General features: G+C 47.7%; 1 protein-coding gene across 13 annotated transcripts in view; it reads right to left on the bottom strand.

Moving 5' to 3' along the window:
• LOC115174875 (receptor-type tyrosine-protein phosphatase kappa) overlaps positions 1-13253 on the bottom strand; it is a 193910-nt gene that overhangs the window by 122680 nt on the left and 57977 nt on the right. For all 13 annotated transcript variants that reach the window (XM_029733853.1, XM_029733852.1, XM_029733857.1 and 10 more), the window contains exon 3: positions 6599-6870. In XM_029733853.1, the coding sequence (XP_029589713.1) occupies positions 6599-6870 (272 nt within the window). The remainder of the gene's footprint in view (positions 1-6598; positions 6871-13253) is intronic.

Below are 13253 nucleotides of genomic sequence, written 5' to 3'. Positions count from 1 at the left end.
CAGGAGGCGAGGGGAGAGGGGAACAGGAGGCGAGGGGGACAGGAGGCGGAGGGGGAACAGGAGGCGAGGGGAACAGGAGGCGAGGGGAGAGAGGGGAACAGGAGGCGAGAGGAGAGGGGAACAGGAGGCGAGGGGAGAGGGGAACAGGAGGCGAGGGGAGAGGGGAACAGGAGGCGAGGGGAGAGGGGAACAGGAGGCGAGAGGAGAGGGGAACAGGAGGCGAGGAGAGAGGGGAACAGGAGGCGAGGGGAGAGGGGAACAGGAGGCGAGAGGAGAGGGGAACAGGAGGCGAGAGGAGAGGGGAACAGGAGGCGAGAGGAGAGGGGAACAGGAGGCGAGGAGGAGAGGGGAACAGGAGGCGAGAGGAGAGGGGGAACAGGAGGCGAGAGGAGAGGGGAACAGGAGGCGAGAGGAGAGGGGAACAGGAGGCGAGAGGAGAGGGGAACAGGAGGCGAGGGTGAGAGGGGAACAGGAGGCGAGAGGAGAGGGGAACAGGAGGCGAGAGGAGAGGGGAACAGGAGGCGAGAGGAGAGGAACAGGAGGCGAGAGGAGAGGAACAGGAGGCGAGGGGAGAGGAACAGGAGGCAGGAGGAGAGGGGAACAGGAGGCAGGAGGCGAGGGGAACAGGAGGCGAGAGGAGAGGGGAACAGGAGGCGAGGGGAACAGGAGGCGAGGGGAACAGGAGGCGAGGGGAACAGGAGGCGAGGGGAGAGGGGAACAGGAGGCGAGGGGAGAGGGGAACAGGAGGCGAGAGGAGAGGGGAACAGGAGGCGAGGAGAGAGGGGAACAGGAGGCGAGGGGAGAGGGGAACAGGAGGCGAGAGGAGAGGGGAACAGGAGGCGAGAGGAGAGGGGAACAGGAGGCGAGAGGAGAGGGGAACAGGAGGCGAGAGGAGAGGGGAACAGGAGGCGAGAGGAGAGGGGAACAGGAGGCGAGAGGAGAGGGGAACAGGAGGCGAGAGGAGAGGGGAACAGGAGGCGAGAGGAGAGGGGAACAGGAGGCGAGGGGAGAGGGGAACAGGAGGCGAGAGGAGAGGGGAACAGGAGGCGAGAGGAGAGGGGAACAGGAGGCGAGAGGAGAGGGAACAGGAGGCGAGAGGAGAGGAACAGGAGGCGAGGGGAGAGGAACAGGAGGCGAGGAGGAGAGGAACAGGAGGCAGGAGGAGAGGGGAACAGGAGGCAGGAGGCGAGGGGAACAGGAGGCGAGGAGAGGGGAACAGGAGGCGAGGGGAACAGGAGGCGAGGGGAACAGGAGGCGAGGGGAACAGGAGGCGAGGGGAGAGGGAACAGGAGGCGAGAGGAGAGGGGAACAGGAGGCGAGAGGAGAGGGGAACAGGAGGCGAGAGGCGAGGGGAACAGGAGGCGAGAGGAGAGGGGAACAGGAGGCGAGAGGAGAGGGGAACAGGAGGCGAGAGGAGAGGGGAACAGGAGGCGAGAGGAGAGGGGAACAGGAGGCGAGAGGAGAGGGGAACAGGAGGCGAGAGGAGAGGGGAACAGGAGGCGAGAGGAGAGGGGAACAGGAGGCGAGAGGAGAGGGGAACAGGAGGCGAGAGGAGAGGAACAGGAGGCGAGGGGAGAGGAACAGGAGGCGAGAGGAGAGGGGAACAGGAGGCGAGGGGAGAGGGGAACAGGAGGCGAGAGGAGAACAGGAGGCGAGAGGAGAACAGGAGGCGAGAGGAGAGGGGAACAGGAGGCGAGGGGAGAGGGGAACAGGAGGCGAGGGGAGAGGGGAACAGGAGGCGAGGGGAGAGGGGAACAGGAGGCGAGGGGAGAGGGGAACAGGAGGCGAGGCGAGAGGAGAACAGGAGGCGAGCGAAGGGAAGGAGGCGAGAGGAGAGGGAACAGGAGGCGAGAGGAGAGGGGAACAGGAGGCGAGAGGAGAGGGAACAGGAGGCGAGAGGAGAGGGGAACAGGAGGCGAGAGGAGAGGGGAACAGGAGGCGAGAGGAGAGGGGAACAGGAGGCGAGAGGAGAGGGGAACAGGAGGCGAGAGGAGAGGGGAACAGGAGGCGAGAGGAGAGGGGAACAGGAGGCGAGAGGAGAGGGGAACAGGAGGCGAGAGGAGAGGGGAACAGGAGGCGAGAGGAGAGGGGAACAGGAGGCGAGGGAGAGGGGAACAGGAGGCGAGAGGAGAGGGAACAGGAGGCGAGAAGAGAGGGGAACAGGAGGCGAGAGGAGAGGGGAACAGGAGGCGAGAGGAGAGGGGAACAGGAGGCGAGAGGAGAGGGGAACAGGAGGCGAGGAGGAGAGGGGAACAGGAGGCGAGGGGAGAGGGGAACAGGAGGCGAGGGGAGAGGGAACAGGAGGCGAGAGGGAGAGGGAACAGGAGGCGAGAGGAGAGGGAACAGGAGGCGAGAGGAGAGGGGAACAGGAGGCGAGAGGAGAGGGGAACAGGAGGCGAGAGGAGAGGGGAACAGGAGGCGAGGGAGAGAGGGGAACAGTAGGCGAGGGGACGAGGGGAACAGGAGGCGAGGGGAGAGGGGAACAGGAGGCGAGGGGAGAGGGGAACAGGAGGCGAGGGGACGGAGGCGAGGGGAACAGGAGGCGAGGGGAACAGGAGGCGAGGGGAACAGGAGGCGAGGGGAACAGGAGGCGAGGGGAGAGGGGAACAGGAGGCGGGGAGAGGGGACAGGAGGCGAGAGGAGAGGGGAACAGGAGGCGAGAGGAGAGGGGAACAGGAGGCGAGAGGGAGAGGGGAACAGGAGGCGAGAGGAGAGGGGAAAGGAGGCGAGAGGAGAGGGAACAGGAGGCGAGAGGAGAGGGGAACAGGAGGCGAGAGGAGAGGGGAACAGGAGGCGAGAGGAGAGGGGAACAGGAGGCGAGAGGAGAGGGGAACAGGAGGCGAGAGGAGAGGGGAACAGGAGGCGAGAGGAGAGGGGAACAGGAGGCGAGGGGAGAGGGGAACAGGAGGCGAGAGGAGAGGGGAACAGGAGGCGAGAGGAGAGGGGAACAGGAGGCGAGGGGAGAGGGGAACAGGAGGCGAGGGGAGAGGGGAACAGGAGGCGAGGGGAGAGGGCAACAGGAGGCGAGGGGAGAGGGCAACAGGAGGCGAGGGGAGAGGGCAACAGGAGGCGAGGGGAGAGGGCAACAGGAGGCGAGGGGAGAGGGGAACAGGAGGCGAGGGGAGAGGGGAACAGGAGGCGAGAGGAGAGGGGAACAGGAGGCGAGAGGAGAGGGGAACAGGAGGCGAGAGGAGAGGGGAACAGGAGGCGAGAGGAGAGAGTACACCAGCTACATGGCCATTTGATAATTGCAAAGGTTCTGGCACTAAATCTAGCCCAACATCTTTAGCTTTCAAAGTCTCTGCTCTTATCAATCGACACACATTCGGAATATTTCAAATCAGTTTTTAGTCATTTACGGTCAATATACCCATCTCGCATGGCTACATTGGAGGGGAACTGCAAGGGAAATAAAACCTGCCTCTGCTTATGTTATAAGCTGCAGCAGCAGGAGCTTTTAGCAGGACTCTGAGGATAAAGAACCTGTATAGCACCCTTGTTCCTGTTTCACAGCCTTTGAGAGGTATAGCTCTGGGCAGTTAGGATTGTCACCCCTGAATACCTCACTGAGAACCCATACTTAGGGCTGGGATGTTAGGGTTGTCAGACCGGCTTTAGATGGCACAGAGTGATATGCAGCTATCCTGCTGGGCCCCTCCGGCGTACACAGCCACACACATTGCCTGTGTGCCCCAACATCCACTCCTGAATCCTGAGTCCGGGTCAACACTGATAAATCAGTGACCTAGCCTAAGCTCAACAAGACAAGCCCTCATTAGTGTGTGTGTGTGTGTGTGTTTGCATACATGCATGTGTGCGTGCCTCTGTGTGTGTGTGTGTTATTGGACTTATAGTACCAGTCATTCATTATTTTAGGACCACATCCCTGACAGGGGAACACAAGGGCAAAACAGTGCTGTAGGTCTTCTTCACCTCTCCATACCTCCTCAACCATCCATTCTCATTACAGAGCTGGCTACTTTGTGATACAGCCTGGTTTGATTCCAGGCTGTATCACAACCGGTCGTGATTGAGAGTCCCATACGGCGGCGCACAATTGGCCCAGCGTTGTCTGGATTAGGGTTTGGCCGGGGTAGGCCGTCATTGTAAATAAGAATTTGTTCTTAACTGGTTAAATAAATAAATAAAATAGCTGAGAGCATTGCTTATCAGTTATAAATCTGACTAAGGAAGAATTAATTATATTAATCTAAAGAGATTATTAATCACTCCCCAATTTACACTCCTCCTAAAAAAGGTATTTTCAGGGCCTCCTGAGTGGCACAGTGGTCTAAGGCACTGCATCGCAGTGCTTGAGGCATCACTATAGACCCGGGTTTGATCCCGGGTCGACCGGGAGACCCATGAGGCAGCATTGGCCCAGCGTGGTCCGGGTAGGGGGAGGGTTTGCACCATCGCGCTCTAGCAACTCATGTGGCAGGGGCGCATGCATGCTGACACGGTCGCCAGGTGTACTGTGTTTCCTCTGACACATTGGTGCGGCTGGGTTCCGGGTTAAGCGAGCAGTGTGTCAAAAAGCAGTGCGGCTTGGCAGGGTCGTGTTTCGGCGGGCGCATGGCTCTCGACCTTCGCCTCTCCTGAGTCCGTACGGGAGTTGCAGTGATGGGAGACATACAGCCAATAGGTCCATCTCCATATCATTGCTACAGAGGCCTTGGTCTATATGCATAAAGTGTCTTTGAGTAGAAGAGCTGATCTAGGATCAATTCCCCCTGTCCATGTAATCTTATTTATTTTGATCTAAAAGTAAAAACTTATCCTAGATCAGCATTCCTACTCTGAGACATTTGATATGGCCCCAGATGGATACTTATAGCATTTTACTCTATTTTATTTACAGTGGGGGAAAAAAGTATTTGATCCCCTGCTGATTTTGTACATTTGCCCACTTACAAAGAAATGATCCCTCTATAATTTTAATGGTAGGTTTATATGAACAGTGAGGGACAGAATAACAACAAAAAAATCCAGAAAAACGCATGTCAAAAATGTTATAAATTGATTTGCATTTTAAATGAGGGAAATAAGAATTTGACCCCTCTGCAAAACATGACTTAGTACTTGGTGGCAAAACACTTGTTGGCAATCAAAGAGGTCAGACGTTTCTTATAGTTGGCCACCAGGTTTGCACACATCTCAGGAGGGATTTTGTCCCACTCCTCTTTGCAGATCTTCTCCAAGTCATTAAGGTTTCGAGGTTGACGTTTGGCAACTCGAACCTTCAGCTCCCTCCACAGATGTTCTATGGGATTAAGGTCTGGAGACTGGCTAGGCCACTCCAGGACCTTAATGTGCTTCTTCTTGAGCCACTCCTTTATTGCCTTGGCCGTGTGTTTTGGGTCATTGTCATGCTGGAATGCCCATCCACAACCCATTTTCAATGCCCTGGCTGAGGGGAGGAGGTTCTCACCCAAGATTTGACAATACATGGCCCCATCAAATGATGCGGTGAAGTTGTCCTGTCCCCTTAGCAGAAAAACACCCCCAAAGGATAATGTTTCCACCTCTATGTTTGACGGTGGAGATGGTGTTCTTGGGGTCATAGGCAGCATTCCTTCTCCTCCAAACACGGCGAGTTGAGTTGATGCCAAAGAGCTCCATTTTGGTCTCATCTGACCACAACACTTTCACCAGTTGTCCTCTGAGTCATTCAGATGTTCATTGGCAAACTTCAGACGGGCATGTATATGTATTCTTGAGCAGGGGGACCTTTCGGGCGCTGCAGGATTTCAGTCCTTCACGGCGTAGTGTGTTACCAATAGTTTTCTTGGTGACTATGGTCCCAGCTGCCTTGAGATCATTGACAAGATCCTCCCGTGTAGTTCTGGGCTGATTCCTCGCCGTTCTCATGATCATTGCAACTACACGAGGTGAGATCTTGCATGGAGCCCCAGGCCGAGGGATATTGACAGTTCTTTTGTGTGTCTTCCATTTGCGAATAATCGCACCAAATGTTGTCACCTTCTCACCAAGCTGCTTGGCAATGGTCTTGTAGCCCATTCCAGCCTTGTGTAGGTCTACAATCTTGTCCCTGACATCCTTGGAGAACTCTTTGGTCTTGGCCATGGTGGAGAGTTTGGAATCTGATTGATTGCTTCTGTGGACAGGTGTCTTTTTTACAGGTAACAAGCTGCGGTTAGGAGCACTCCCTTTAAGAGTGTGCTCCTAATCTCAGCTCGTTACCTGTATAAAAAGACACCTGGGAGCCAGAAATCTTTCTGATTGAGAGGGGGTCAAATACTTATTTCCCTCATTAAAATGCAAATCAATTTAGAACATTTTTTACATGCGTTTTTCTGGATTTTGTTGTTGTTATTCTGTCTCCCACTGTTCAAATAAACCTACCATTAAAATTATAGACTGATCATTTCTTTGTCAGTGGGCAAACATACAAAATCAGCAGGGGATCAAATACTTTTTTCCTCCACTGTATATTATTATTATCAACTGCATTTTTGAGAAAGAGCTCTCAAGTAAGCATTTCACCGAACTGTTTTACACCTGTTGTATCCTGTGTACGTGACGAACAAACTTTGAAACTTAATAGGTAATGCAATGGTGTAGTGAGTCTATGTACCTGATACTCGTTAGGCCAGAAGGTACTGACGGCCAGCTCAGCCCGGAGCCAGTCCTTCCCGGTGTAGCTGGTCACATTCCAGATGGGATTAGCCAGGGGACCTTTGTTAACCTTCACCAGGATGTTCAGCGTCCCTGGGCTGGAGCCATCTTGGGTGTACAATAAGTAGTTGAAGTCAATACAGTGGGTGTCGTTTTCCTTCATTACTGGCAGCTGAATGCGGGCCTTCTCTCCGGCATCGTGCTGGGAGGAGTCCACCATCATGTAGGAACCTGAGGGGGGATAGGAGAAAGAGAAGATGGGGCATTAAGGGACATGGAGAGAAGAAGGGCCTAGAGTCAGACTCTCAGCGAGGCAAGGGTTACCCACTCCACTTTACGTGGTCCAATCCCACTGGGCACACACACTGGTTGAATCAACGTTGTTTCCACGTCATTTCAATGAAATTACGGAGAACCAACGTGGAATAGACATTGAATTGACATCTATGCCCAGTGGGATGTTTCTTAGTAGCAAACTGAGTAAAGATCAAACAAACAAAGAGAAATGTTTCAAGGACATGTAATTGATTGAATACAGTTTGATCCACTAACTGAGAACAAATAAGATTCGTTTTTGAAAATGTCCATGTAGAGTTCAGTGCAGGTCATTTACCTTTGAAGGAACAAACTACACTGAACAAATATATAAACGCAACATGTAAAGTCCTGGTCCCATATTTTATTTCAGCTCATGAAACATCCCAGAAATGTTCCAAATGCACAAAAAACGTTTATTTCTCTCCAATTCTGTGCACAAATTTGTTTAAATCCCTGTTAGTGAGCATTTGATCCTTTGTCAAGGAGGAGTATTTCTGTCTGTAAATAAAGTCCTTTTGTGGGGAAAAACTCCTTCTGATTGGCTGGGCCTGGCTCCCAAGTGGGTGGATCTATGCCCTCTAAGGTCCACCCATGGCTGTGCCCCTGCCCAGTCATGTGAAATCCATAGATTAAGGCCTAATTAATTAATTTCAATTGACTGATTTCGTTATATGAACTGTAACTTAGCTAAATCTTTGAAATTGTTGCATCTTGTGTATATATTTTTGTTTAGTAAATAATCAAAATAAATGTTGTTGATATTCCCTTAAGCAAGACACCAAGGCCTCATTTCAAAACCATTTGTCACAAAACCAGTACATCTGTTCAACATTTTCAGGCCTGCCAAATCAATGAATCCAATTCAAGCTCAGTTCTGATGATTCATATTGCAACAAAACTCTGACCCAACATTGTGTGTATAGTTCTAAGCAAATATACAAATGTAAGAAATCATTTAGGAACCCATCTGGCAGTGTTTTATATGTGCTGGTTTTATTTTTAAATGAAGATGATTTGCTGTGAAGTGGACAATATTTTCAAGGCAGTGGTCTGAATGATTGATCTGCTTTCATCTAGGTAGGACAAATACAGAGAAAACAGGAGGGTCTTTGGAGTGCTGCAGTTGTATACAATACCAGTCAAAGGTTTGGACACACCTACTCATTCAAGGATTTTTCTTTATTTGTACTATAAAATAATAGTGAAGACATCAAACCTATGAAATAACACATACGGAATCATGTAGTAGCCATAAAAGTTTGAGATTCTTCAAGGAAGCCACCCTTTGCCTTGATGACAGCTTTGCACATGCTTGGCATTCTCTCAACCAGCTTCATGAGGTAGTCACATGGAATGCATTTCAATTAACAGGTGTGCCTTGTTAAAAGTTAATTTGTGGAAATGATTTAATTCTTAATGCGTTTGAGCCAATCAGTTGTGTTGTGACAAGGTAGGGTTGGTATACAAATGATAGCCCTATTTGGTAAAAGACCAAGTCCATATTATGGCAAGAACAGCTCAAATAAGCAAAGAGAAACAACATCACTTTAAGACATTAACCTGTTGTGGTATAGGGGGCAGTATTTTCACGTCCGGATAAAAAAATGTACCCGATTTAATCTGGTTACTACTCCTGCCCAGAAACTAGAATATGCATATAATTAGTAAAAATTTGAATTTTTTTGTCATGAAATGCGCTCGTGCGTCACCCTTCGGATAGTGACCTGAACGCACAAACAAAACGGCGGTATTTGGATATAACTATGGATTATTTGGAACCAAAACAACATTTGTTGTTGAAGTAGAAGTCCTGGGAGTGCATTCTGACGAAGAACAGCAAAGGTAATCACATTTTTCTAATAGTAATTCTGAGTTTAGGTGACCCCGAAGTTGGCGGATGTCAAAATAGCTAACCGTGATGGCCGAGCTATGTACTCAGAAAATCGGACATAGCGATTGCATAAAGGAGTTCTGTATCTATAATTCTTCAAATAATTATGTATTTTGTCAACGTTTATCGTGAGTAATTTAGTAAATTCACCGGAAGTTTTCGGTGGGTATGCTAGTTCTGAACATCACATGCTAATGTAAAAAGTAGTTTTTTGATATAAATATGAACTTGATTGAACAAAACATGCATGTATTGTATAACTTAATGTCCTAGGAGTGTCATCTGATGAAGATCATCAAAGGTTAGTGCTGCATTTTGCTGTGTTTCGGGTATTTGTGATGCATGCTAGTTGCTTGGAAATGGCTGTGTGTTTTTTTGTGTCTATGTACTCTCCTAACATAATCTAATGTTTTGCTTTCGCTGTAAAGCCTTTTGGAAAATCGGACAACGTGGTTCGATTCAGGAGAAGTGTATCTATAAAATGGTGTAAAATAGTCCTATGTCTGAGAACTTTGAATTATGACATTTTGTGGTTTTAAATTTGGCGCTCTGATTTGTCACTGGCTGTTGAATAGTGTGGGACGATTTCGTCCCACCTCCCCTAGAGAGGTGACATTAAGGTCAGTCAATGCGGACAATTTCAAGAACCTTGAAAGTTTCTTCAAGTGCAGTCGCAAGAACCATCAAGCGATATAATATGATGAAACTGGCTCTCATGAGGACCGCCACAGGAAAGGAAGACCCAGAGTTACTTCTGCTGCAGAGGATAAGTTCATTAGAGTTATCAGCCTTTAGAAATCGACAATTAACTGCACTTCAGATTGCAGTCCAAACAAATGCTTCACAGAATTCAAGTAACAGACACATCTCAACGTCATCTGTTCAGAGGAGACTGCATGAATCACTACTATCAAACAAGAAAATTACATAACAATAACAAGGCTTTTTACAGTGGGTAAGATAAGTCTAGCTTGCTACATTTTCAGATAATACATTTTTCTAATGTTGACAGTCATTTTCATTTTAAGTTAAAGTGTACTGTTAGCTAGCTAGCTAACATTAGCTGGCTGGCTCGCTAGCTGACATTATGTGGATGATCTTATTATTCGTATCTCAGAGCAATTTGCTTTGCTAGTTATAACCTAATGTTAGCTAGCTAACATTGAACCTGGTTGGTTAGCTACCTGCAGATTCATGCAGGGTGGTAACGTCATGAATTGGGATTATGGTTCATTGTTTACTTAGCTAGCTACATGTCTTAACAAAAGACTCCACTATGCAAGTAACCATTTCAATAGAATGTCACTGCGACAACTGTTGTAGACGTAGCTGGTAAATTTGCTCTGGTTATCTACTCTGATTTCAGAGCATTCTCGTCTGAGTGTGCCAGAGTGCAGAATAAATGACGAATTTCCGAACGCTCAACACCCGTTGAATATGGCCGGTGTCAGTAAACGTTGGCAAAAAAGCGTAAATTGTGGCCAGCAGCACAGTTGCAGTCACCAACGCTCTGGATAAATTAAAACAGCACAATCAGTTCTGCTAGGGCGAGTAAAATGGTCAGTGTGCTGTTCTCTCATTTGTGTCTGGTTGTAGCTCGCAAGCTAGCCAAAGTTAGCTTGGGTGCTTGACTGCTGATGTTTGGACAGAACGCTCGGATCAACCCTTAAAGAGATGGGTGGAGCTAAAGTTTAAGAGGGTGTGAACGATGCTGAATGGGTGTAGACAAAGAAAAGCATTCCCGAATAGCTAATTGTTTAAAAGGTGTACATTTCCAAACATTTCAATTGAAGACCTTTGAAATGTTTTGTGCTCAAAGGCGAGTTTTGTCATTGGGAACAATGGGAGTTTGACTGTTCAAGGTTTGTTTTAGGAAAACATACAAGAAAGCCTTCCTCCCCAAAGCTAGGCGGTCAGCCCTCCCCTCTCAACACCCCCCTCCTTCCCCCTCCCTTATGGACTGTTCAAGGCCAGGCAGTGTGTTTCTCATCAAGGTACAAAATAAACATGAGGCCTAAAAAAAACTTGTCTGTTTCTCTCTCATGCGTTACTTCTTTATGAGAGAGCGATCAGCAAGCTGTCAGAGGAAAAACTAAAGAAAAGACAGAGCTATAGTCAAAAGGTGTTGGCAATTCTATTTCGCAAAACTATGATTTTATTTATTTATTTCACTTTCCCACTAAAGCTCAAACAAAGGAAGTCCAAAGTAGAACAAAATCAATACTTTTTTTCCTATTAAAAATCATTGGACTTTGTTCTGAGAGGGAAATAATTGAACAGCAATAATGAAAGTGGGAGTAGTGGGAATAATTTTTTTAAACAGCGTTTGAAATCAGCTTTGATTCATGTAGATTGAAAACAAACAAATTCGCCACCTTTCTTCTGTTTGTGCCTCCAATAAAACTTGAACATGATAGTTTGTCACCTCTGAATTACACAGTCTAGTAAATATATTTTGTCTGATTTATGATTGATTCCACATTTGATGTCGGAAGAACCACTTCGGCCCCTTAGAATGGCGTTTTTTACTTGAGGCATGACATCCATGACAAACCAAGATCAAGTAATGTGTCTCAACAAAGGCGAAATCTGTTAAACCAATCAATGATATCAGGGCCAGAACCCTTCTCAGATTTATAAGCAGTGTTTCAGGATGCAGCTGGGTCCACTCTTAAACCACGGCTGAAAACACCAGAAACCAGGCCTCCCCTCAACTGCTGCTTTACGACAGATTACAAACCTCCATTCTCTAAAAAGCAACAACCTGCAATTAAGATCAGCTGAGTACAGCGCTGCTCTGCCACAAAGCACTGGTTTCTCAATAGTGTCAGGGGAGGGACTGCCACAGACTGGTGCTGTGGTGGTATTCCTCTGCAGAGCTCCAGAACATTGGATCTGATAAAGCCTTTGGCCTGTGGAACAGGGGAAGGCCTAAGCCTGCTATCTCACTCAGAGCTCAAGCCCTCAGGGCTCTCTCTCTCACGAACTCGGCCAGGCCTGCTATCAGTCTACATCAACTCTGGACCAGATTAGAGGTCAACCGATTATGATGTTTCAATGCCGATACCGATTATTGGAGGACTCAAAAAAGCCGATACCGATTAAATCGGCCGAATTTTTTTATTAATTATTTGTAATAATGACAATTACAACAATACTGAATGAACACTTATTTTAACTTAATATAATACATCAATAAAATCAATTTAGCCTCAAATAAATAATGAAACATGTTCAATTTGGTTTAAATATTGCAAAAAAGTGTTGGAGAAGAAAGTAAAAGTGCAATATGTGCTATGTAAAAAATCTAACGTTTAAGTTCCTTGCTCAGAACATATGAAAGCTGGTGGTTCCTTTTAACATGAGTCTTCAATATTCCCAGGTAAGAAGTTTTAGGTTGAGCTTATTATAGGACTATTTCTCTCCATTCCATTTGTATTTCATATACCTTTGACTATTGGATGTTCTTATAGGCATTTTAGTATTGCCAGTGTAACAGTATAGCTTCCGTCCCTCTCCTCGCTCCTACCTGGGCTCGAACCAGGAACACATCGACAACAGCCACCCTCGAAGCATCGTTACCCATCACTCCACAAAAGCCGCGACCCTTGCAGAGCAAGGGGAACAACTACTCCAAGTCTCAGAGCGAGTGACGTTTGAAACGCTATTAGCGCGCACCCCATTAACTAGCTAGCCATTTCACATCGGTTACACCAGACTAATCTCAGGAGTTGATAGGCTTGAAGTCATAAACAGCGCAATGCTTGAAGCATTGCGAAGAGCTGCTGGCAAACGCACGAAAGTGCTGTTTGAATGAATGCTTATGAGCCTGCTGCTGCCTACCATCGCTCAGTCAGACTGCTCTATCAAATCATAGACTTAATTATAACATAATAACACACAGAAATACGAGCCTTTGGTCATTAATATGGTCGAATCCGGAAACTGTCATTTCGAAAACAAAACGTTTATTCTTTCAGTGAAATACGGAACCGTTCCGTATTTTATCTAATGGGTGGCATCCCTAAGTCTAAATATTGCTGTTACATTGTACAACCTTCAATGTTATGTCATAATTATGTACAATTCTGGCAAATTAATTACGGTCTTTGTTAGGAATAAATGGACTTCACACAGTTCGCAACAAGCCAGGCGGCCCAAACTGCTGCATATAACTGACTGCTTGCATGGAACGCAAGAGAAGTGACACAATTTCTCTAATTATAAGAAATTCATGTTAGCAGGCAATATTAACTAAATATGCAGGTTTAAATATATATACTTGTGTATTGATTTTAAAGAAAGGCATTGATGTTTATGGTTAGGTTTGGTGCAACGACAGTGCTAAATCATCACCCGTTTGGCGAAGTAGGCTGTGATTCGATGAGAAATTAACAGGCACCGC

The sequence above is a fragment of the Salmo trutta genome, chromosome 35, assembly GCF_901001165.1.
Source record: "Salmo trutta chromosome 35, fSalTru1.1, whole genome shotgun sequence".
NCBI classification, from domain to species: domain Eukaryota; kingdom Metazoa; phylum Chordata; class Actinopteri; order Salmoniformes; family Salmonidae; genus Salmo; species Salmo trutta.
This window is presented reverse-complemented; position numbering and strand designations above follow the sequence as displayed.